Raw genomic sequence first — 25015 nt, 5'->3', positions numbered from 1 at the left:
ACCCCTCCCAGTTTATCAGCGGGGCGGATAACTAACTGTTTGTCCTCCAAAAGGATTTTAACCACGGCCTGTAAATTAGTGGAATTATGAAGCACCATTTGTTTAAAGGTGTCCACGGTGCTATTTGTACCGTTATCTTGAGGGTTAAAGAGTGATCTATTCCTTAGATTGGTGTGTTTATATGTCACTGGAGGGTTAAACCTGGTACTAGGCCCCTCTTTCTTCTAGAAGTACTTTTTGATATTAATTTTACGTATAAATTTGTGGACATCTATAAAAGTCTCAAATTTATTTAACCGGCAAGAAGGGGCATTTTTTAAACCTTTATCAATTAACTTCAACTCATCTTTACTCAATGGTCACCCACTAATATTAAAAATGCCTTGACCAATTAATTTCTTGCCTTTTTCTCGTGTTCCTCCTCGGCACCTACTTGTGCAAGTCGTTTCTTTGCGGCCTTTGGAGAAATTTTGGTGATAATCTCTCCCAGATCATCCCTGAAACGTGACCTGGGGTAGTTCCATTGAAAAGGGGTTTCCTCCTCCTAATGGAGGAGGGGGTTAAATCTGTTGTTTGAGGGCAGTAAGGCACTGCAAAACGTGACTGATGATCAGTAGGTGGATAATTTTTATCATGTAGATAGTAGTTAGAATGGCCCGGTCGGTTAAAACCCTTATCATAATTATGATGACTGTTACTGGGGTATCTATTAGAAGGGCCTGGTCTAAATGGATAATCATACTCAGCATGGGGTGTGTAGCCTGGTTGCATCCCAGTTGGTGCACCTCTCCCCTATGGTTTAGATTTCCATTTGGGGGTGTGCCGTTGCTGGGGTGACGCAGGCAAGTGTCCGCGTCCCGGCTCCCTTGGAACTCGTGGGGTTAAGGGTACAGGTGGTTTAGGGATGGTCCCGCCCCTATTAGGGGGAGGTAACACGGGCAGCAGGTTCTTCCTGTCCCGCTTCCTCACCTGCCATTTATATGCGAGATGATGCTTGAAGACTTCACAGTCTCTCGCAAACTTTTTTCGTTTTTCAACAATGAGACTTTTTTCATTCTTTTTCAAAGTCTCATTGTAACAAACACAGAAGAGACAGCTGTGGTGAACAGCGATACCACCGCAGCCGTCTCCATTTCTCTGCCTAACGATCTATCCGGTCCTCGGTCGTCTAGCACGCCGAGGACGAGTTTGTCAGCAGCACATAGGGTTGCATTGTTGCGCGCGCATAGATGAGACCATTATGCGGGGAGGAGGCGCGTCAGCTGACCGGCCGGTCGGCTGACGTCAGAGGAGCCGCTCGCCGTTCCTCATTGGTTGATGAGAGGGGGCGTGCCGGAGGGGTCTCCTCTGCTTCTTAAGCTTCCCTGAATCACTCGCAACTTGTCTGCTGTTGCGAATACTTCGTGTTAGCGCTCAGACCGTAGTTAGATCCGGTGTGCTTTGATCCGGGAGGAAACCGGGGATTTCACACAGTGATAGGATTGTTTGATAGCCATAATTATAACTGAATATTGTATTATCTGTGTATGACTCTTGCTCGTTCTGACTATTCTTACTCTCAGTGATTCTGTACTTCTGTCCATCTGATCTTGTTGCCGACCCTGCCTGTTAAAACCTTCCTGCCTTTGCCTTCTGACTTTGTACCGTGTCTGCCAGCCTGTTGCCAACTCGTTTAGTCTGACCACTCTACTCTCACCAGAGGGCCCTAGTCTCTGGTGAGGGGTTTTGTACTGTTAGTGCCCACCAGCTCCTCTGGTGTGGCATAACTAACCTGTCAGTACTACTGTTGCACCAAGCACTATACTTTGCTATCGCATTAACTGTTGGTAATATTATACCTGTGTTATTGGTGATTCTGCAGATCATCATATAATCAGGTATATATCTGCATTATAGGTGATACTGCAGATCACCTAATAATCAGAATCCAGTTCTTGCTGACACCAATCGTTACACTCATGAAGTAGTTTAGATTTATCTTTAAATTCATCAGATTTTAATGCGACTCCAGTAGATTTTTTAACTCTTCTATCTCCACCCCAAGTCTCTCCAGTCTTTTGGTTTTTCGTTTGATTAGAATTTCCATGGCCCCCAAACCACACTTTGGCCCATATGCAATTCATTTTTTCACTTGAGTTATCTCCTAGGAGATCATTTTCATCTTCTCTGTAAACTAAATTTTCAGCATTATACAAATGAAAACGTACCCAAAAGTCAGTGAAAAAGTACTATCAAATTTATTTTGAGTACTTTCTTGCTTGCTGGCGGCTTAGAAGGTATTTTATGACAAGTTGTGAAAATATCACTTAGGAGAAAACTCAGGAGAAAAAGTGAATTGCATATGGGCCCTAGTGAGATAATTTTCCCACTCCTCATCATTCTGTGAATTACTATTCCCACCGTATAGTTTTTGGGACTATGCCTTTTTTTTATAATATCATGTCAGGGTGGCTATATCCCACAAAGTTCTTTACCCATCACATTCTGTAGTTTTTTAAAATTTTGATCAAGTAGACCCATATTTTATGTTTCACGCCCAAAGATGGCGTCGACATCTATATCTCTGTGGGATCTAAATTCAAAAAGTTCCATACTCTGCTGCTATTATACCATAAAAGTCAAATATTCAAAATATTCTGTCTTGTGATTAAATACAGGTAGCAGAGAGAGGAATTAAAGTAAACCTGAGATGGCATAACCATTTTATTATTATACTCACGTATATATATATGTATATATATATATATATATATATATATATATATATAAGCCTTATTTTTCAGCACAAAAAAATGTGTAATTGAAAAGATACCCCCTTGGCTTATATGCGAGTCAGTAGAGCAGAACAGATGATGGAGCAGGTTTTGTTACTGACAGAGGATCGTAAGGATTGTGCACTAGTGATCCTGCTCTTGCCAGTTGGCTCCCTGATGTGTTCGTGCTCCCCATCCCCTGCAACATGGTGTCCAGAGTGCACTGCTCAAGACTACCTGTGCCCCCTAGCTTGTGGAGCGGAGCGTGCAAGCAACGTGTCAGTGGTGCAATGATCAGAGATTCTTCCTGTGTGGCAATCCCTGTGTCTCATATCTATGAGGCCATCTAGTGGTGTCTTGAGACACAGCTGTATCATCCTAGGGGCACATCTGGCAATGAGGAGGGGGGCTGGCTTGTGCCACGGGTACATCTGGCTACTGTGGAGGGGGTTATACTGGGAAAGTGGCTTATACACGAGTCAATCACTTTTTCCTGGTTTCTGAGGGAAATTTGGGTACCTCGACTTATACACGGGTAGGCTTATATGCAAGTGCATACGACGGTATTACGCCATCTCAGGTACACTTTAATGAAGCAGGTGGTTTTGGTGAATGGAAATCACCATCGGGTGCAGAAACCAGGTGCTCTACAGCAGCAATGTTATGCTGCTCATGGAGCGTAATGGTAATTCAACGCTGCGGCATTTGTCGGACCCCGAATTACATCTCCCTCTGAATTGCGATGACTCGGAGGGGAAATAGTATTTAATGCCACCAGAGAGTTTTGTGGCAGCAGGGAGCGAACACGCTGAAACCAGCGCAGGGTATTTGGGCGCAGCCAGTGCCTCCATAGGCCGTAATAGGAATTACTGCTATAGCAGGCACAGGGAGTAACTTCAGCGCCGTCGGAAGATGGAGCTGAAGTTACTTTTAAAACATAATAATACTAATTATTTCATTCCCCACTATCCACGGCGGCCTGGCGGGGGAATAGTATTTAATATGGCCGGGACTTGCGCGGCAGCAGGATCAGCCATATACCGTCTGAATCTTGCGCCCGAGTCTCCAGCGCCGTTATCTCTCGAATGGGTTCCCCTGGGTACTCCAATTTCTTCCCACAACCCATTAACATACATAAAACTTCCTTGATGACTGGTATAGGTAGAGAAGGGACCCATACCATAATGTGGAAACCTTATTGCTGGTGTAATGGTCTAGTACACAATGCTATTACATGCAATCTATTTTGGAACCTAAGGTTGCATTTCTTCAACTGCATTTTTTTTCCTTAAAGAAACTCTGTAACAAAATTTTCAGCCTTAGTTCTTCTATCCTATAAGTTCCTTTGCCTGTTATAATGTGCTCTGGCTTACTGCAGCCTTTCCTAATTGCACAGTGGCTGTGTTATCTCTGTTATATGATCTAATCTGTTTTCTTCTGTCGCCTCTGTCGGGCTAAGGCTCGAATGTGTGGAATGTGCAAGGCTGCTTGTGATTGGATAGAAGCAATACACACGCTCTGCAGGCCCCCTGCAGGCTCTGTATGACTCACACACTCTGCTTATGTGAGCCTATCACAAGCTGGTTAGTTTGTTTGTAAACACTGCCTAAAACTGTTAATTACAAGCCAGGATTGCAGCAGAGAGTGGCAGAAACAGCACAGAGGGGCACAGGAGAAAATAAGGAATAGAATTGTATGCTTTTTGCTGTAACAATTTTAGAGTACAGATTCTCTTTAAAATAATGGTTCTTAGCAACCCAACCCCCCCCCCTTTTATGTACATCTCATAGACATATGCACGTGGGTTTATTGGTCTCAAACAAACGCCTCCTCCCCCAACAAAAATGACATTAGACTGCAATACATGAAACAACCAACAATTGTGTGAATGTGAGTGTGTGTATGTGTGTGTGTGTGTGTGTGTGGGGGGGGGGGGGGGTGTTATAATCAAGAAAGAAATGATAACCTCCCTGTTTTATCCTATTTCTTTTTTACTATTTTGTCTTCAATCCCTTACCCTTCCTTCTTTCAATTCCAATTAAAATGTTAAATTAACAATGTTTGTGTTTTCCACCCATTGTACAGCCTTTCATTGCTGATAATTATTGTGATGGTGGAAACAACTGGGCTTTTTGTGACTATGATGGTGGAGATTGTTGTACCTCAACTGTTAAAACAAAAATGGTAAGATCAAAAATCACAGTAATTTTTTTCTTGTTTTTTTAACACCAGCAGCCTTTACTATGCTATTTTTATTTAAAAATATTACCTGGATACAAATTGAAATGGAAACCTTTTTAATAATGTTTTGTTAGTGAGCACTGTAGCCCTTTCAGAGTGTGTTGTGGTAATAATTCCTTTTTTTGTATAGCGCTTTTCTCCTGTCGGACTCAAAGCGCTTATGAGGCAGCCACTAAAGCGCACTCAGTAGGCAGTAGCAGTGTTAGGGAGTCTCGCCCAAAGAACTTCTTACTGAATAGGTGCAGCTTACTGAACAGGCAGAGCCGAGATTCAAACCCTGGTCTCCTGTGTCAGAGGCAGAGCTCTTAACCATTACACTATCCAGCCACACCAGTAATGTATTGCTATGTGTAATGTAACATTCGCTTGATAGGCAAAATTTCGTCTTGCTACTAAGGAGACTTAACACTGTGGAACCAAATAGGCGCATAGATGGCATACGCGAGCCCCATTCACTTGCCGGTTGCCGGGCGACCATAGACACAGAGCGGGGAACCTTCCAGAAACCGCGCGAGCAGCAGCACGAGAGTCAGCGCAGGCGCAGTGGGCAGAGTGGCACAAGACATAGGCTGAGAAGACTGGTTATAACTAGTTCTCCTCACAGAGCGCAGTCAGTCAGGCAGCAGTGAGAGAGGGGAGCGGAGGCCCGCAGAGCAGCAGCAGCCACCCCATGAGGCTGAAAGGGGGCCCGGCGGCAGCTAACCGGACACACAGGAAAGGAGAGAGAGATTAGCCAGAAGTGACAGAGATCAAGCGACAGCTGGGTAAAGCTAAAAAGACGTCAGGCCAGATCCAAGCCTGGTACAGAGAGACACTATTGAGCCAGATGAGTATGAGCATTGCGACTTCATTAAGCCATAGACTGTAATCAGAGTAGTAGTCATCAAAAAGATGAAAAGAGCCAGAATTCAGTGGTGAGTGTCTGAGGAAAGTGACAGTTAACCGCAGCATACTGAATTGTATCCTCTGATGAAGGTGGTGTGATAAGGATCTGCCTGTTTGATATACCCTTGGAGAAACGGTAAACTTTTGATGATAAACAGTACATTTCTGCAATATACAGTGGGTTGCAAAAGTATTCGGCCCCCTTGAAGTTTTCCACATTTTGTCATATTACTGCCAGAAACATGAATCAATTTTATTGGAATTCCACATGAAAGACCAACACAAAGTGGTGTACACATGAGAAGTGGAACGAAAATCATACATGATTCCAAACATTTTTTACAAATAAATAACTGCAAAGTGGGGTGTGCGTATTTATTCAGCCCCCTTTGATCTGAGTGCAGTCAGTTGCCTATAGACCTTGCCTGGTGAGTGCTAATGACTAAATAGAGTGCACCTGTGTGTAATCTAATGTCAGTACAAATACAGCTGCTCTGTGAGGGCCTCAGAGGTTGTCTAAGAGAATATTGGGAGCAACAACACCGTGAAGTCCAAAGAACACACAAGACAGGTCAGGGATCACGTTATTGAGAAATTTAAAGCAGGCTTAGGCTACAAAAAGATTTCCAAAGCCTTGAACATCCCACGGAGCACTGTTCAAGCGATCATTCAGAAATGGAAGGAGTATGGCACAACTGTAAACCTACCAAGACAAGGCCATCCACCTAAACTCACAGGCCGAACAAGGAGAGCGCTGATCAGTAATGCAGTCAAGAGGCCCATGGTGACTCTGGACGAGCTGCAGAGATCTACAGGTCAGGTGGGAGACTCTGTCCATAGGACAACTATTAGTCATGCACTGTACAAAGTTGGCCTTTATGGAAGAGTTGCAAGAAGAAAGGCATTGTTAACAGAAAGCATAAGAAGTCCCGTTTGCAGTTTGCCACAAGCCATTTGGGGGACACAGCAACCATGTGGAAGAAGGTGCTCTGGTCAGATGAGACCAAAATGGAACTTTTTGGCCAAAATGCAAAATACTATGTATGGCAGAAAACTAAAACTGCACATCACTCTGAACACACCATCCCCACTGTCAAATATGGTGGTGGCAGCTTCATGCTCGGGGTGCATCTCTTCAGCAGGGACAGGGAAGCTGGTCAGAGTTGATGGGAAGATGGATGGAGCCAAATACAGGACAAACTTGGAAGAAAACCCCTTGGAGACTGCAAAAGACTTGAGACTGGGGCGGAGGTTCACCTTCCAGCAGGACAATGACCCTAAATATAAAGCCAGGGCAACAATGGAATGGTTTAAAACAAAACATATCTATGTGTTAGAATGGTCCAGTCAAAGTCCAGATCTAAATCCAATCGAGAATCTGTGGCAAGATCTGAAAACTGCTGTTCACAAACGCTGTCCATCTAATCTGACTGAGCTGGAGCTGTTTTGCAAAGAAGAATGGGCAAGGATTTCAGTCTCTAGATGTGCAAAGCTGGTAGAGACATACCCTCAAAGACTGGCAGCTGTAATTGCAGCAAAAGGTGGTTCTACAAAGTATTGACTCAGGGGGCCGAATAATTGCGCACATCCCACTTTTCAGCTATTTATTTGTAAAAAATGTTTGGAATGATGTATGATTTTCTATCTACTTCTCACATGTACACCACTTTGTATTAGTCTTTCACGTGGAATTCCAATAAAATTGATGCATGTTTGTGACAGTAATGTGACAAAATGTGGAAAACTACAGCTCAGGTGGGAGACTCTGTCCATAGGACAACTATTAGTCATGCACTGTACAAAGTTGGCCTTAATGGAAGAGTGGCAAGAAGAAAGGCATTGTTAACAGAAAGCACAAGAAGTCCCATTTGCAGTTTGCCACAAGCCATTTGGGGGACACAGCAACCATGTGGAAGAAGGTGCTCTGGTCAGATGAGACCAAAATGGAACTTTTTGGCCAAAATGCAAAACGCTATGTGTGGCGGAAAACTAAAACTGCACATCACTCTGAACACACCATCCCCACTGTCAAATATGGTGGTGGCAGCACCATGCTCAGGGGGAGTATCTCCTCAGCAGGGACAGGGAAGCTGGTCAGAGTTGACGGGACGATGTATGGAGCCAAATACAGGACAAACTTGGAAGAAAACCTCTTGGAGACTGCAAAAGACTTGAGACTGGGGCGGAGGTTCAAATTCCAGCAGGACAATGACCCTAAATATAAAGCCAGGGCATCAATGGAATGGTTTAAACAAAACATATCTATGTGTTAGAATGGCCCAGTCAGAGTCCAGATCTAAATCCAAACAAGAATCTGTGGCAAGATCTGAAAACTGCTGTTCACAATCGCTGTCCATCTAATCTAACTGAGCTGGAGCTGTTTTGCAAAGAAGAATGGGCAAGGATTTCAGTCTCTAGATGTGCAAAGCTGGTAGAGACATACCCTCAAAGACTGGCAGCTGTAATTGCAGCAAAAGGTGGTTCTACAAAGTATTGACTCAGGGGGCCGAATAATTACTCACACCCCACTTTGCAGTTATTTATTTGTAAAAAATGTTTCGAATGATGTATGATTTTCGATCCACTTCTCACATGTACACCACTTTGTATTGGTCTTTCACGTTGAATTCCAATAAAATTGATGCATGTTTGTGGCAGTAATGTGACAAAATGTGGAAAACTTCAAGGGGGCCGAATACTTTTGCAACCCATTGTATTTGTAAGATTGTAAGTAACCTGAATTTAATTTCGCAACTTTTACTGGTGCACCGGCTGTGAAGAGGAGAAGATTTTACTGACTCTTAGGGCCATATGCAATTCACTTTTTCACCTGAGTTTTCTCCTGGGAGATAATTTTTCACCTTCGATTTAAAATAACTTTTCATTACTTTTCAACTAAAAAAGTACCAACAAGTGGGTGAAAAGGTACTATTAAAATTATTTTGAGTATTTGCTCGCTTTCTGGGGGCTTAAAATGCATTTTATTTAAAAGGGTAAAAATATTACCTAGGAGAAAACTCAGGAGAAAAAGTGAATTGCATATGGCCCTTAATGTGAAAAGAATATATATATTTGTGTTGAGAGTTGTTACTGGTTGAGAAGTTACCAGTTGACCATTGTTATAGCTCACAAATAAATGCTTGATATTCGCATTTAAGTCAGTGTTTGGTGGATTCCTCTCAGTCGGGGCAGAACAAGACTCAAGTCGGGTTACTGCACTAACTTTGTATGCTTTAAATTTAAGTAGCACAACAAAGCTTCTTGTACATATGTCACTTTACAAACGCTTGTGAAGTGTGGTCCTGTGTTAGTCAAGGAGCAGAAATGCAGGCATCAAACCAAAAAACATTGATTTCAGTGAGAACTTTAACCTCCTTGGCGGTAATTCTGAGCTAGGGTCGAGGTGGAAAACTGCAGCTAAGAGCGGTAATCCTGACCTGTGTTTGGGGAAGCCGTTGGAGGCTGTGTGCAGAGCATAGTGCGCAGCAGGCGTTTCTACATACCTCCCGGGGATCCCAATGTCGCGCCCCATTCTTCTTACTCTCCTCCGGGGCTCCGCTTCCTGCTGGTGAGATTGCAGGCTGTCGTCATGACGACAGCCGGCAATTTTACTTTAGAGTGGCAGCGCCACCCGGAGGATGAAGGCATAACTGCAGTGCTGGAGCCAGGTAGGTGAGTGATTGAAAAACTGCTGTAGATCTACCTGGCAGCAGCATGATTTTTTCCAGGTTTTAGGGTCTGAAAGGGTGCAAAAAAATTGCACTGCTTTTAGACCCTAAAATCCGGAAACAGTCATAACGCCAAGGGGGTTAATGATGGTTTATTGCAAGCTTTTGAAACTTTAAGCTTCTTCTTCAGGCATTGTACAGAACTGTATCAGAACCACTGCCGTAACAATAGGCCCGGCAGCCCCTGGGGCCCGCTCGGGTGCCGTTTTGTGGGGGCTGGAGGGGTGGCAGCATGAGGGGAAAGCCTTGGCCACAGTCGGTGGGGAGAGGGGAAGTTCCCCCCTCTCCCTCACCTTGGGGCTCTCCCCTCTGCGCTCCCCTCCAGCTAGTTACAGTGTGGGCAGCGGGCAGTGGCGGGCAGATACATACCTTCCGTGCGTTCCACCGCATACTCCTCGCTCTAGTTGACGTCAGCCGCTAGAGCGAGGAGTATGCGGTGGAACGCACGGAAGAAGGTTTGTATCTGCCTGCTGCCCACACTGTAACTAGCTGGAGGGGAGCGCAGAGGGGAGAGCCCCGAGGTGAGGGAGAGGGGGGGGAACTTCCCCTCTCCCAGCCGCCTGTGGCCAAGGCTTTCTCCTCATGCTGCCACCCCTCCAGCCCCTACAAAATGGCCACGAGCGGGCCCCAGGGAAGCATATGTCTAGGAAACATGGTATCTGGATATCCAAAGTACATACAGTATGTTTATCACTTTGGGAAATAAGGCTAACTGCCAGTTGTACAAAATCTGTTTTTCCTTTTCAAATCTAAAAAGAAACACACACATTTTATTCTTCTTAATGGTGATAAAATGTATGATTGATGTCCTTGGTTTAAGAAATCAAAATGTTGGCATAAATGGTAGTTAAACATGTGCTTCTTTCTAAAATAACACATTTGAGCTGCAGTTTGCTGCCTTTGATCAAAAACTGTTGGCTCTTGTGCTAATGCTGAATCTTTGGATCAAATGTTATTTCTTCAGCGTAGTTCTGCATATTGCGCATGATAATGTGAAGGCCTCAGAGAGTTTACTCACTCTGCTGTAACTTGACAACTACAACTCTTTTACTTTTTTGTAATGATAATTTTATGTATTTCACTCACGAGAAAAACCTTTCTGACAATTCATAAAGAGCGTTCCAGTTGGCCAACTTTTAAAGCACCTGCATCTGCAAATTTTCGCATAGCTTCCAAGTAGCTCACAACTGCTTTTATGGTTGGGAGAGAACAGATTAAAGCATGGTCATTTTAACTTGGACCAAAAACCTCTGTTTACTACCAGCTGTGAATGTTTTTTATTAACTTCTTTCTGTTAGGGTGTATCTTTTGGAGTGTTCTTGTTTGTAAAGAGATTCCATATAGACAAAGACAAATGAGAAACAGAATACCTACTTTAGTTCCAGAAATCTTTGTTTGTCAGGACCACACAGTTATCTGAAGATTTTAACTGAGAAATGTGCTAGAGGATATTGTAAAAAGGTTTTAGACATATTAGATATGCCTATGAAGATATGAAGAATGTTTCTTGCAAACGAAAAAATCATGCTGTCCTGAGTACACCTGATTACATCATACGCCCTAGGAATTCAGAGTGTCTTTGTATGCTGAAATGTTGGTGCTCAAGGGATAACAAAATAATGAAAAATGTATTGTGTGTTTGCTGCAAAATTGTTCCAAGAACCCATAGTGCTAAATACATATGGGGACTGTACTGAACGTGCTTTTAAACCTTAACCCATACATGGTCCATTAATTCATAGCTTGCTATGTAGTAATGTACAAGCACACACTCCGTACATACCACATCTTTACTTTTTCTTTCAGCCATTATAACAGGTAAAACAATGTTTTTACTGTTATACTTGTGCCAATGTAATAACTTAGACAAGCTTAAATCACCAAGCATAGCAGTGAAATTTTGACTCAGAAATATCAGTAGCGAATTTCCTGCTAAATTCAGACCCAACCTCTCACCTACAAAGATGGTGCTGTGCTTATTACTTTCCCATTTTTTCCTTGACAGGCATGATATACAGTATCTTGCATTTTTTTTGTTTACATATGGCATTTATATTTGTTGATAACTACTTAACTGAGTCTTCGGTTTAAATATCTAGGTCAGACATCTCTGGGCATGCACACAAATTATTATTATTATTATTGATTTATATAGCGCCAGCATCTTCCGTGGCGCTGTACAATAGCATACAGGGTATAACAATACAAAGTATACAATACAGCAGTTGATACAAGAAACTAGGGTATAACAGCTAATGCAGTAAACAGATTAAATACATGTTTTACACACGGGTGGGGGGTATGTACACCCATTACACAGCATTGTGAGACAAAAGGGGAAGAGAGCCCTGGCCAAAAGGCCTTACAGTCTAAACGTTTAAGGTATAGCACAGTAGGTAAAGAGAAGCTGTGTGTGGAGTGGTAGAAATGGTGGTTAGTGGGCAGTGTCCTAGGTAGGAGAGTATCCTTGCCTGAAGAGGTGAGTTTTTAGATTGCGCCTAAAATGCCTCCCATGTAGTGTGGACTGTTATTGTTCAGATGGAAAAAAATAAATAAATAAAATAATTAAAAAAGAAAATGAAACCCCTAATGTATGTTGTGTCTGCTTCCTTTGCATTCTGTGGTTAGCCACCTTGAGCTTGATATCACTTGAATCATATTCTTTCATTGCTCAAGCTGCTCACAGATTTTTGATCTTTCATATTTGTAATAAATAATCAAATACAGACTTGTATGGCTCTTGCTATCCTGAAAAAGGTGTCAGGAAAAGCTGAATGGATATGTTCATATTCTTTAACTACTGATACTATGATTAAATCCCCCTACATTTTTGCAGTTTCCCATGATCCATTTATTCCTGAGTTTGTAATAATGCGTGTCTGTCTCCTTTAAGGTGACCCTGTCAAGAAAGAAACCTAAATGCACCATTGCTGACCTTTGGAAAATGCTAGTTCCCAAGCTGTAAAATTGCCCCTCTTTTTCACTGAAAGAACTTGATGTGTGTGTGTATGTATATATATATTATATATGTGTATGCGTGTATATATATATATATATATATATATATATATACACATATATATATGTATATATATATATATATATATATATATACACACACACACATGTATATATATATATATATATATATATATATATATATATATATATATATATATATATATATATATATATACAGTGGGTTGCAAAAGTATTTGGCCCCCTTGAAGTTTTCCACATTTTGTCATATTACTGCCACAAACATGCATCAATTTTATTGGAATTCCACGTGAAAGACCAATACAAAGTGGTGTACATGTGAGAAGTGGATCGAAAATCAAACATCATTCCAAACATTTTTTTACAAATAAATAACTGCAAAGTGGGGTGTGAGTAATTATTCGGCCCCCTGAGTCAATACTTTGTAGAACCACCTTTTGCTGCAATTACAGCTGCCAGTCTTTGAGGGTATGTCTCTACCAGCTTTGCACATCTAGAGACTGAAATCCTTGCCCATTCTTCTTTGCAAAACAGCTCCAGCTCAGTCAGATTAGATGGACAGCGTTTGTGAACAGCAGTTTTCAGATCTTGCCACAGATTCTCGATTGGATTTAGATCTGGACTTTGACGGGGCCATTCTAACACATGGATATGTTTTGTTTTAAACCATTCCATTGTTGCCCTGGGTTTATGTTTAGGGTCATTGTCCTGCTGGAAGGTGAACCTCCGCCCCAGTCTCAAGACTTTTGCAGTCTCCAAGAGGTTTTCTTTCAAGTTTGCCCTGTATTTGGCTCCATCTATCTTCCCATCAACTCTGACCAGCTTCCCTGTCCCTGCTGAAGAGATGCACCCCCCGAGCGCGATGCTGCCACCACCATATTTGACAGTGGGGACGGTGTGTTCAGAGTGATGTGCAGTGTTAGTTTTCTGCCACACATAACGTTTTGCATTTTGGCCAAAAAGTTTCATTTTGGTCTCATCTGACCAGAGCACCTCCTTCCACATGGTTGCTGTGTCCCCCACATGGCTTGTGGCAAACAGCAAATGGGACTTCTTATGCTTTCTGTTAACAATGGCTTTCTTCTTGCCACTGTTCCATAAAGGCCAACTTTGTACAGTGCATGACTAATAGTTGTCCTGTGGACAGAGTCTCCCACCTGAGCTGTAGATCTCTGCAGCTCGTCCAGAGTCACAATGGGCCTCTTGACTGCATTTCTGATCAGCGCTCTCCTTGTTCGGCCTGTGAGTTTAGGTGGATGGCCTTGTCTTGGTAGGTTTACAGTTGTGCCATACTCCTTCCATTTCTGAATGATCGCTTGAACAGTGCTCCTTGGGATGTTCAAGGCTTTGGAAATCTTTTTATAGCCTAAGCCTGCTTTAAATTTCTCAATAACTTGATCCCTGACCTGTCTTGGACCTGTCTTGTGTGTTCTTTGGACTTCACGGTGTTGTTGGTCCCAATATTCTCTTAGACAACCTCTGAGGCCCTCACAGAGCAGCTGTATTTGTACTGACATTAGATTACACACAGGTGCACTCTATTCAGTAATTAGCACTCATCAGGAAATGTCTATGGGCAACTGACAGAACTCAGATCAAAGGGGGCCGAATAACTATGCACACACCACTTTGCAGTTATTTATTTGTAAAAAATGTTTGGAATCATGTATGATTTTTGTTCCACTTCTCATCTGTACACCACTTTGTGTTGGTCTTTCATGTGGAATTCCAATAAAATTGATTCATGTTTGTGGCAGTAATATGACAAAATGTGGAAAACTTCAAGTGGCCAAATACTTTTGCAACCCACTGTATATATATATATATATATATATATATATATATATATATATATATATATATATATATATATACATACACACAACACTATTTAATGAATTAATATGTCCAGCTTACGTTTTCATTATTTCCTACATTGACAGTTCTTCTTTTATACTTTGCAGGTAATTCCCTTTCCAGCAGGATGTGATGTACAGGAAAAGTGTGCATGCCTAGACCCTAATGCAAAAGAGAACAATCTGAATATTCAAAATCCCAGCAATGGATAGAGTTGTGTGTGCTGTCTACCACAATCACAACCAAAGGCAGACTGGAAAACATAAAACACTACTTCGGTTGTTTTACAATAGCTGTTGAACTACATAATGGTTCTTAACCAAGAACATTAAAAATGAACTGGTCCGCCATTTTTTCCATAAATGAAGAACTGGGAACAATGCATTATAAATTTAATGCCATAAGGAACAAACACAATATCAAATATGTGTTGAGCTGCAGAATGGCAAGAAGATGAAAAAATACAAGCCATAAATACATTGGTTTTCAGCCAGCTAGGCTGGACTTCTTGGTCCTCTTTTTCCTTTGCAGATGGTTAACATTATATTGTTGAATATTTCAAGATGAAACGGGAGTCAATGCAAGCCTTAGTGTTTATTTTTACATCAATACTTCAAGATGTACACATGTCCTGTTGGAAGGTCTGTTAGAATGAGATCTAACTGCCATATGACAGACAATTAAGATTTCTCCTGGTGCCACCAAAACCAACACTAGATGTTTGAGCATAACTGTTGCTGCTATTCCTGCTGCTATGTCCCATTCAGCCATTTTTCTTACTGTGTCAGGTCAAGTTGAAATCAACCCAAACAACCAGTCTGCCTTAAATCTTGTTTTCAGCCTGCTATTACACCCTCAGGCTTCGTCCTTATAAGCAAGTCACAGAGACCAACCTAAAAGCTCTATGAGGATTGGTTTGTACCTCCTTGTAAAGATTAGCCTTGACTTTAAAGACATGAAATGAAAAATCAGGTTAGAGAAGAAATCAGAACAGACTATGTAAAATGTTCTTCTAACAGCTGCTTTGTTTCTGTACCCTCCTGTAAGGTTTTATCAGTATTATGATTTTTTAGAACTGGTCTGTAAAAGTAATTGCCATGTTGTTCATGTATTGAAAACACTGTTTATGTATATCCCTGCATCAAGGGTTTTTTTTTTCTCAAGCTACCATTGTATAGTTTTAAACGGTGACATTGTGTTTGCAGAGACAGTGTTCATCACTGAAGATCAATATACAGGACATGCAGAATGTGTACAATGGAGATTAACCGCATTGTAACAAAATAATACTGCCAGTGACTGAAAGGAGAAAATACGAGTTTAGAAGTTTGTGCTTGGTTTAGTTGTAGCCTGGACAGTATTTGAAATATCATTGGAGGGCCAGTTTTGCATAGCAATACTTATATAAACTGCTGCGCAGTCTCAGTTGAAGTACATATGCAACTTCAAAAACTTCATGTGGAATCCTACTTTCTTGTGTTGCTGCTGAGAGAAAAGTGTTTAATTTTGTTGATAAAGCACTGTGCCGGCACTAAAATAAGTATGATGATGTCCAAGGTACAGAGTTCTTGCAGTAGAAGAGATTAGATTGTCCATGTGCAAGGTCTTTGTAAAAAGAAGGCAGCTTTTTTTTTTTTTCAACTCTTCAATCCCTGAAGGATTAGGGCATTCCCTGAGGGTGTTTTAGAGCAGGTTCCAGCTACCTCCCTTCTGGTTTCAATTTCACTGGCTTGAAAACGTATTGGTTTGTTTTTAGTTGTTATTTCTGTGTTAAAGATATATCAAAAAGTAAAAAAAAATACATATAAATATATATATATATATATATATATATATATATATATATATATATATATATATATATATATATATATATATATATATATATATATATATATATACACACACACACACACACACACATATATATCTTTTGTTGCGACTGAGATGAGTGACATTTTACAAACTGCATGGTCCAAAAGGAAACGCAAAATGTATGTTTTTAAAGGGACAAGATGTATTTAGTTGTGTTACGCAGACCTACATTCACATTGCCCAAGTGGAGTTGGTTTATAGCATATTTATTAATCTTGTGCATTCCTAGAGTGTGAGATTAATTTTCAATGACAGATAATTAAAGGTGTGTTTGGTTTTCCATGTTGCAAAAAGCATAGAAAAGTATATCAAGCAAATAGTTCTCAAACAGTATTTCACTGAGCTCTAATTACTGCACACGTTTTACTATAGTTAAATAGGTTATATACATGGACTCTGCCAAAAGCCGCTTAAAGCTTAGAGTAATGCAAACCTGATTTTTGCTTTATTCTACTTTGCCAAATACACAAAACCAACTACTGCTCTCAAAAAGCCTTCAATTAAAGTTTGTATTTTATTTTTTCAATCTACCTTTATCCAGTAAACTGGATCTGATCACTTTTCTTGCATTATATGGCTTAAATGCTAAATAATGCATTCGAAAATTGAGACAACACACACACATAAATATATATATATATAGGTGATCACTCCTTAATGTTGGGTGTGGTGGGCTTTTTTCAAACCAAACCAAGTATTGGTACTTTAAAACATGAGTTAAATGACTGGGGTGAGCACACAGACCTAATCATTTTCTGAAAAACAGTACATATGATGTGAATGGAGTATGTAATAAAGTTGAAATGAATTAATTGGCATGATAAAAAAAATTTAAAACTATGGCCTCAATTCACTAAGAAGTTTAGACTAGTCTACAGATGGTTTTTAGTCTATTGATGGTTTGGTGTAATGTTTTAGATATCTTTTTAGACCAGGTCTAACATTCAGTAATTACACAATTCACAAAGGCAAACAAGGAGTAACCACGCCCACTTTTTCTGACAGAGATTAGACTAGCTGATTTATTGTCAGTAAGTGAGGATGGAACCTTTTATATTAATTATGCAGGAGTTTACTTGTATGCAAAGGAGAGCTCATCAAAGGTCAGTCATAGCTACTTGTTTGTAAATTGCATCTTTTGATCATTTCCCCTGTTTTACCCACCTAATTACCAAATGGTTTAGACCAGGTCTAAAAACAGGTCTGAAACATTTGATGATAGTGAATTCCCCTTTGATGCAACTGACCAAACCATCAGTAGACCAAAAGCCATCAGTAGTCTAAACTGCTTAGTGAATTGAGGCCTATGTATAAACCTTCCTGGCACATGCATGGAAGCATGCTTACAGGGCACACTCTAACCCTCTATGTTTTAGGACAAGCTTCACTATAAGTATGGGCTCTTTTTTATTTCCTTTGTCTTCTTTTAATCCCACTCTTTAGGCCATATGCATGTTTTTTTTTATTTTATTTCTGTGCACATCAGTCTGGTTCAAACTCCTCTTCAACCACACCCACTTCTGAATGCTAAAGCCATGTGTGTGTGCAGATTTTATCTCATGGCCATATTAAATGTAGCCTAAGGGGCAAACATAAATGCAGCAACTTTTCCCCCCGAATCAGTGACTTCCAAAAATTAACTGAAATGGGAAGTGCATTCAAGTGGGTATTGATATCTTCTGAGAAAGGATCATTATTAGAATATCACTAGAACTTCAGAAATACTCTATATCTATGTTCGTATAGCTCTGTTTTACTTCTCTTTTTTCAGGCTAATGTTAGTGTTCTTTGGTTACACATAGCGTATTCAAGATGGAACAGTTTGCCCCCAGAGACATTTCCAGCACCACTAGGTGCCATAAAGGAGTATGACTGACCAAAAAAAAAAAAGAATTTCAAATGTGTTTAGTCTTGTTGGTAATTTTCATGGTAGCTTCATTGTAATCGAGGGACAGAATTTTAAACAAGAATTTAGAAAAAAACACATAATATAAAAGGTATACATTGATTTATATGTCACTGAGTGGAATAAGTATTCGATCCCCAAGCCAAACATGTCTTAGTACTTGGCGGAGAAACCTTTGTTGGCCAGCACAGTAGTAAAATTTTTTTTGCAGTTGAACAACAGGTTTGCACAGTAGGTATTCTGGCCCACTCTTTACAGAAACTCTTTAAATCCTTTAGGTTTCTTAGCTGCTGCTTGGCAACGTGAAGCTTCAGCTCCCTCCACAGATTTTATATAGGACTAAGAATTTGAAGACTGGTTAGGCCACTTCATGGCTTTAATTGCTTCTTCTTCAGTCACTCATTTGTTCCCTTGAAGGTACTGGATGTTTTGGGTCATTGTCATGCTGGAAGACCCCATCCATGTCCCATCCTCAGGGTTCTGTCTGAGGGATAGAGGTTCTCATCCAAAACTTTATTGTTCATTGTCTCTTCAATGTTGTGTTCTGCAGTTGTCCTGTACCCTTAGAAGAAAAACAGCAGCAAAGCAATATGGTTCACCTCCATGCTTTTGAGTGGGGATGGTGTTCTTTAGTTAAAGTATTTTTCCTCCTCCAAACATGGCTGTTTGAGTTGATGCCAAAGAGCTCTGTTTTGGTATCATCTGACCACAGTACTTTTTCCCAATCCCTCTCTAAATTACTTTTCACTGGTAAACTTAAGACAGGCCTTTGCATGTATCTTCTTTAGCACGGGGTACTTGCTGGGTGATGCAAGATTTCAATTCACAATGGCGTGTTAGTAATGAAGTTATTGGTGACTGTTGTCCCAACTGCCTTTAGATCATTAAAAAGCTCCTCCCATATAGCATTGGTTTAAATCCTCATCATTCTCATGATGATCCTTCCCAACCCATGATGCAAGATCTTGCATGGAGCTCCAGACCAATGGTGAATTATGTTTTTTTTTATAAATCCATTTTTTGAACAATTATCACCTTCTAATAAAGCTTCTTGCTAATGGTCTTGAAGACCATTCTAGCTTTGTGTGGGTCTACAATATTGTGCTGAATGTCCTTCAATAGTTTTTACCCATGGTGATGGAGAGGTTGTAATGTAAGGCTCTGGTTCTTTTGAGATTAGCAGTATTTGTAATTGCTTAACTACTTAAAGACCGCCCCACACCAATGGGCGTGGTCGCAGCGGCAGCCCTGGGACCGCCTAACGCCAATTGGCATCAGGTCCTGGGGCCGGCTACTGCAGGAGATCGGGCGCAGGGTGCGCGCGCATCTCCTGCTTGAGGGGCGGAGCTCCGCCCCGCCTTCAGACTCTAAGCAGCGTTTGCCGCTCTGAAGCCTGTTAGACGGCGAAACCGCCGTCTTTACCTATAGTACAGCGCTGCGATCAGCCCCCCTTGGGGACAAGAGAGCGATCGGCTCTCATAGGCAGAAGCCTATGAGAGCCAATCGCTAGGATTGGCCGGCTGGGGGTAGGGAGGGGATTATAGAAATAAATAAATAAAGAAAACACAAAAAAAGAAAAACATAACATAAATATTTATAAAAAAACATAACCATGGGAGATGATCAGACCCCACCCACAGACATCTCTGTGGGTGGTGGTGGTGGTGGTGGGGGGGGGGGGAATCACTTGTGTGCTGTGTTGTGCGGCCCTGAAGCTTGGCCTTAAAGCTGCAGTGGCCATTTTCACAATAAAAGGCCATGTCTTTAGGGGGGTTAATCACCGTGGTCATCAAGTGGTTAATTGTAATCTGTATGCCTCATAGGCACATAACAAATCTGTGGGAGCCAGAATTATGTCTAGATTTTAGGGGCTCAAATACTTAATTCACTCGATTACATGCAAAACAATTTAGCAGTAGGGTATTGTACCGTGTTAGCCATCAGTAAAAGCAAGACGTTTTAAATCAGGATGATACCATTTATTGGCTAACTACAAATGAATAAGAATAAACAAGCTTTCGGCCTTGCAGCCTTCGTCAGGTTTACATCCTGTTAGTTTGCAAGCTGGTGGTACAGACAGCTTATATACATGCAACATCAAAAGGGAAAACAGATATTTTTTTCAAGCATAAATACGTCATTAAGATGCCTTAATACAAACAGACCATCTAAATGGGGTAAGATAAGGATCCTTGTTTACTCCATTGCTCACAGACCTGGTATTAGGATTGACCCAGAGGTATCATAAATTCTTAGTTCAGCTAGAGTGGTTGAGACAGTTCATATATCATCAATCTCATACCAATATAGAAAGTTGTTGTCCTTATTCAAACCCTTCTGCAGAGCTTTGAACCAATTTATAAATTGTGTTTCTGCTATTAATCGGTCATTTGACGTTTTGAAGCCGCCCTTCAGGGCAGTGACACGAAGATCATCCATGCTGTGTCCGTTGGACCGGAAGTGTGTAGCAACTGGGAGTCCAGATTTGGTATCATTAATAGTGTGCCTGTGTCCATTCATACGTTTGCATACGTTTACAAACACTGCGCAAACGTATGAATGGACACAGGCACACTATTAATGATACCAAATCTGGACTCCCAGTTGCTACACACTTTCGGTCCAACGGACACAGCATGGATATTTCATCTGTAATAATATATATGAAATGAAACACTGGATACAATGCTATCGCTGATTACAATCTGATGCTGTAAATGTATGTATATCTTTAATACTAGTATACTTAGGAGTCTCATGTTTACTAATATAGGCACTGCTATTGGCCTGAGGAAGCGGGCTCAGACCCGTGAAACGCGTTGCCTGTGCTACCAATAAAATCTTTTGTCCCTACAAAGATTTGTCGTCCTTGAGGTAAGCAACCTCAAACCTTTCTCGGTTTTAAACTGCTTTTAAACGCTTTTATATACCACCAGGGCGCCTCTTTAAACCATTTACAGCATGGATGATCTTCGTGTCACTGCCCTGAAGGGTGGCTTCAAAACGTCAAATGACCGATTAATAGCAGAAACAACATTTATAAATTGGTTCAAAGCTGTGCAGAAGGGTTTGAATAAGGACAACAACTTTCTATATTGGTATGAGATTGATGATATATGAACTGTCTCAGCCACTCTAGCTGAACTTGTGAACTAAGAATTTACGATACCTCTGGGTCAATCCTAATACCAGGTCTGTGAGCAATGGAGTAAACAAGGATCCTTATCTTACCCCATTTAGATGGTCTGTTTGTATTAAGGCATCTTAATGACGTATTTATGCTTGAAAAAAATATCTATTTTCCCTTTTGATGTTGCATGTATATAAGCTGTCTGTACCACCAGCTTGCAAATTAACAGGATGTAAACCTGACGAAGGCTGCAAGGCCGAAAGCTTGTTTATTCTTATTCATTTGTAGTTAGCCAATAAATGGTATCATCCTGATTTAAAACGTCTTGCAAAATAATGCATAACTTTTATTTAAAATTTTTTTATAGACTTTTGGGTAATTTTCTGTCCCTTTACATTAAAATTAAACCACCATAAAATAACAAACTGTTCATTTACAAAAGCACATAATTTGTAAGTCTGCTTTTTTTTTTTTTTTTTTTAAATCCCAACCATTTGGCACACTGATTGTGCATTATAGGCCCATAATAATGGTGTTTACATGCCAGCAACATATGCTGTACATAAAGTAGAAGCATTTGTGCTAGCCTATGCACCCGTTGCTGTATTCTGCATTTAAAGACACTAATCTGTATGTTATCTTATAAGCATACCTAAGTCCATCTGTTTAAGCTAAATTTGGTACTCACTTGGGTACAATATATTTTCCCCAGAAAAAAAACTACATTGTAAGTTGCAGTTTATATTCTTAAGCAGTGATCTAGAAATAGTACCATGTGCTCCAATGAGATTAGGGCCCTATTTAAAATTAATTTATATGTATATGGTAAATTGAATTATAAAACGCAAATAATATGCATAATGCAACTGTTGTACTTTGGGGTGACAGACCTTTCAATGTTATTTATTCTAGTAAATTTATGTACTATTAATTTAAGGCTTTGCATACCTATGCCATTTATAATTAGCCCTGTAAGCAATAAATGTGTGCTGATGCCTTTATCAATCACACCGTTTATTTTTCCCTTTAGTTCAGGTACTATGTTAACTGGAACCCACTACTCTAGATCCATGATGCAAAAATGGTGTAATTTTCCAGGGATCAGTATACCATGGACCTTAAACAGTACTGACAAACAGCATGGGTCTGAAAATCCAGCTCCAAATAAACAATAGGATGGTTGCTGCAGAGAGTCAAAGAATCAAAATCTGGGTTCAAGACAGTCTTCTAGACCCTACAACAACTTACCTGTCAGCCCAGCTGATTCTGCTAACAGACACGCTGAGCAGGATTTTTCTATCAAAAATCGAGTGGTCCCTCAAAGAAGAGGTATTTTTACACCTAACAGTGCAGTGGGGAATCCCCCACAGTGCCTCCTCACAAAATGTTAAAACTCCAATGTGCTGCTCCTGGTTTAATCAACCAACCTTAAAATGACTGGATACATTTAAATAAATATGACATTTTAGATTAGGATATGGATTTACTATTACTTCCCTAACATCTAGTTCTGTCAAATGAAGAAATCCTACTCCCCCACACTCAAAGATATACTATATTATTTGCAAACAGGTCTTGAAAAAAAACATTAGTCCAAAAGTTATCAGGATCTCATCAATATCATTAATCACTAATTACCAAAATGCCAACCATGAATCCAGTTCTTTAAAATAGTCATGAAGCTCATACCACCCATTGGGACTTGTAGCCATAGAATTGCCTTTCCTAAAATAATAGATGGGCAGAGTTTAAAGAAAAAAATATGGTAACTTCCCGTAAATGTGCAAACTTCCAGTTTAGTGCTGTGAGGCTAAAACCTTATTTCCAATTGTTTATAATGATCTAATGCACACTAAAGCTCTAAGCTCTGTGATGTATAAATCAGAAGTTCCAGACACTGATTCTTGGGCCACATAAGGGCTTAAATGCTTGCTAAATACAATATTACCCATAAGCATAAAGCTGAAATCATCTAATTCTATTGAAATATTGAAGTGTTACATTAATTTTAGTGCTAGTTTTAGTAGTAGTATCTTATACACAATGGGCATGATTTACAAAGCTTTTTCACCACTTTTTGTCTGTTTTCACCTTATATATATTACATTTTTAAGCTCTCAAAGAGTAAAAATATAGCATAATTAACGTATGAAAAGTAATATTGAAATGAAGTTAATCAGGAACAACTTATTTTGAGTGTTCCAATGATCAAATGTGCTAAAATGTTATTTTCTATTAAATAATTAGGTGATAAATAAGTCTTTTATTAGAAGTTTTGTGAATAGAGCCCATTGTGGTTGAGAGACTTGTGTTCCTTTGAATGTGGCTAATAAATTGACTGACTTCAGGGATCTCTGATAAAAATCTGTTTACAAATGACAACAGATACAGAACAAATCAAATGCATAAAAAAATCCTAAATGCCACTTAATACAGTGGATATTACTGCAGCTGGGTGGCAATATCATAGTGGAGCAAGAACAGATGTCTTTCTAATGGTGCCCATACGTGGTACAATTTTTTTTTCATTATTTCATTAGATATTTTTCGTTTGATTATTCAGTTAGATCAAATATTAAGAGTTTTCAAAAATGTCCGATCAAATTTTTATTGAAAAAACAGGATAATCGTTCTTTTTTTCTTGATCAAAAAAACTTTCATACCATTCAATCGTTTTGGTTGAATAAATTGGAAAATCAAACGTTTTTATTGTACCGTGTATGGGCACCATAACTTATTGCTGAGGCTGGAAAATGTTAGCTGTTGTTTTCTACTGATGGTGCATGAATAAGATTCAGTAATGTGTTAAGAATTACAAAATTACTTGATGCCATGAACAGTGGATCTCAGAGTCAGGTGAGAACCAAAATTCCATAGGGCTTGATTCACAAAAGCATGATAACTGCTAGCACAGCAGTTATCATGCGATCTGCTGTGCGCGAAGGTTTACGTGCGTGAAAGATTAACGTTCACATGTGAACGAAGGTTTGCACGTGATCACACGTGCAAACGCGCACTTGATCACGCGCAAACCTTCGTTTACATGCGAACATAATCCTTTATGGGCAGTTATTCCCGCGGTGATCGAACACGTCGGATATTATCAATCGAGCCATCAGGCTCGATTGATAATCCTCCCCTCGAAGCCGTGTATGCCCAGCATCAGTTGTGTCAGTTTTCCCTCACTTTCTGTGCTTGGGGCCTCCATAGTTTTAATATGAACTCTGGTGGTGGTGTCAGAGTCCAGAAATAAGGGAAAACTATCACAGCTTGAAAGGGAATTTCCTTCTCCCTACAACCCTAACAATAAAAAATAAATAAAAAATTGCTATTTTGTAAAAAAAAAAAAACTACTAATTTTCCAGTAGTGACAAGTGAGAGGAATTCCATTCTAGAGTAGGTCCATTTCCAAACTTTTTTTAAAGTACCAGTTTCATCATGTGGTTCATCTATAAGGGCTGTTTTACACTGTGAGCATTTTGTAATCCAATTCCGATTCTTTGTGGATTGCAAAACGCTAGATGAAAATTCAGCACCATTATCAGGGGATAGAGTCACAGAGTTGTTCTCCACATTGCGCTTCACCTGACTCTGATGCTTCCTCCTTCCAAGCCAAATGTGGAGCACAACTCAGTGATCC

At 40.2% G+C, this 25015-nt stretch overlaps 1 protein-coding gene across 1 annotated transcript in view; it reads left to right on the top strand.

Moving 5' to 3' along the window:
- Window positions 1–14994, top strand: part of PAPPA (pappalysin 1) — a 591278-nt gene extending 576284 nt beyond the window's left edge. Inside the window, exons 21-22 of the mRNA XM_068248107.1 lie at window positions 4839–4937; window positions 14572–14994. Of these exons, the coding sequence (XP_068104208.1) occupies window positions 4839–4937; window positions 14572–14676 (204 nt within the window). The 3' untranslated portion in view covers window positions 14677–14994. The remainder of the gene's footprint in view (window positions 1–4838; window positions 4938–14571) is intronic.
- The last annotated feature ends 10021 nt before the right edge of the window (window positions 14995–25015 follow it).

The sequence above is a fragment of the Hyperolius riggenbachi genome, chromosome 8 (genome assembly GCF_040937935.1).
Source record: "Hyperolius riggenbachi isolate aHypRig1 chromosome 8, aHypRig1.pri, whole genome shotgun sequence".
Taxonomy (NCBI): Eukaryota; Metazoa; Chordata; class Amphibia; order Anura; family Hyperoliidae; genus Hyperolius; species Hyperolius riggenbachi.
This window is presented reverse-complemented; position numbering and strand designations above follow the sequence as displayed.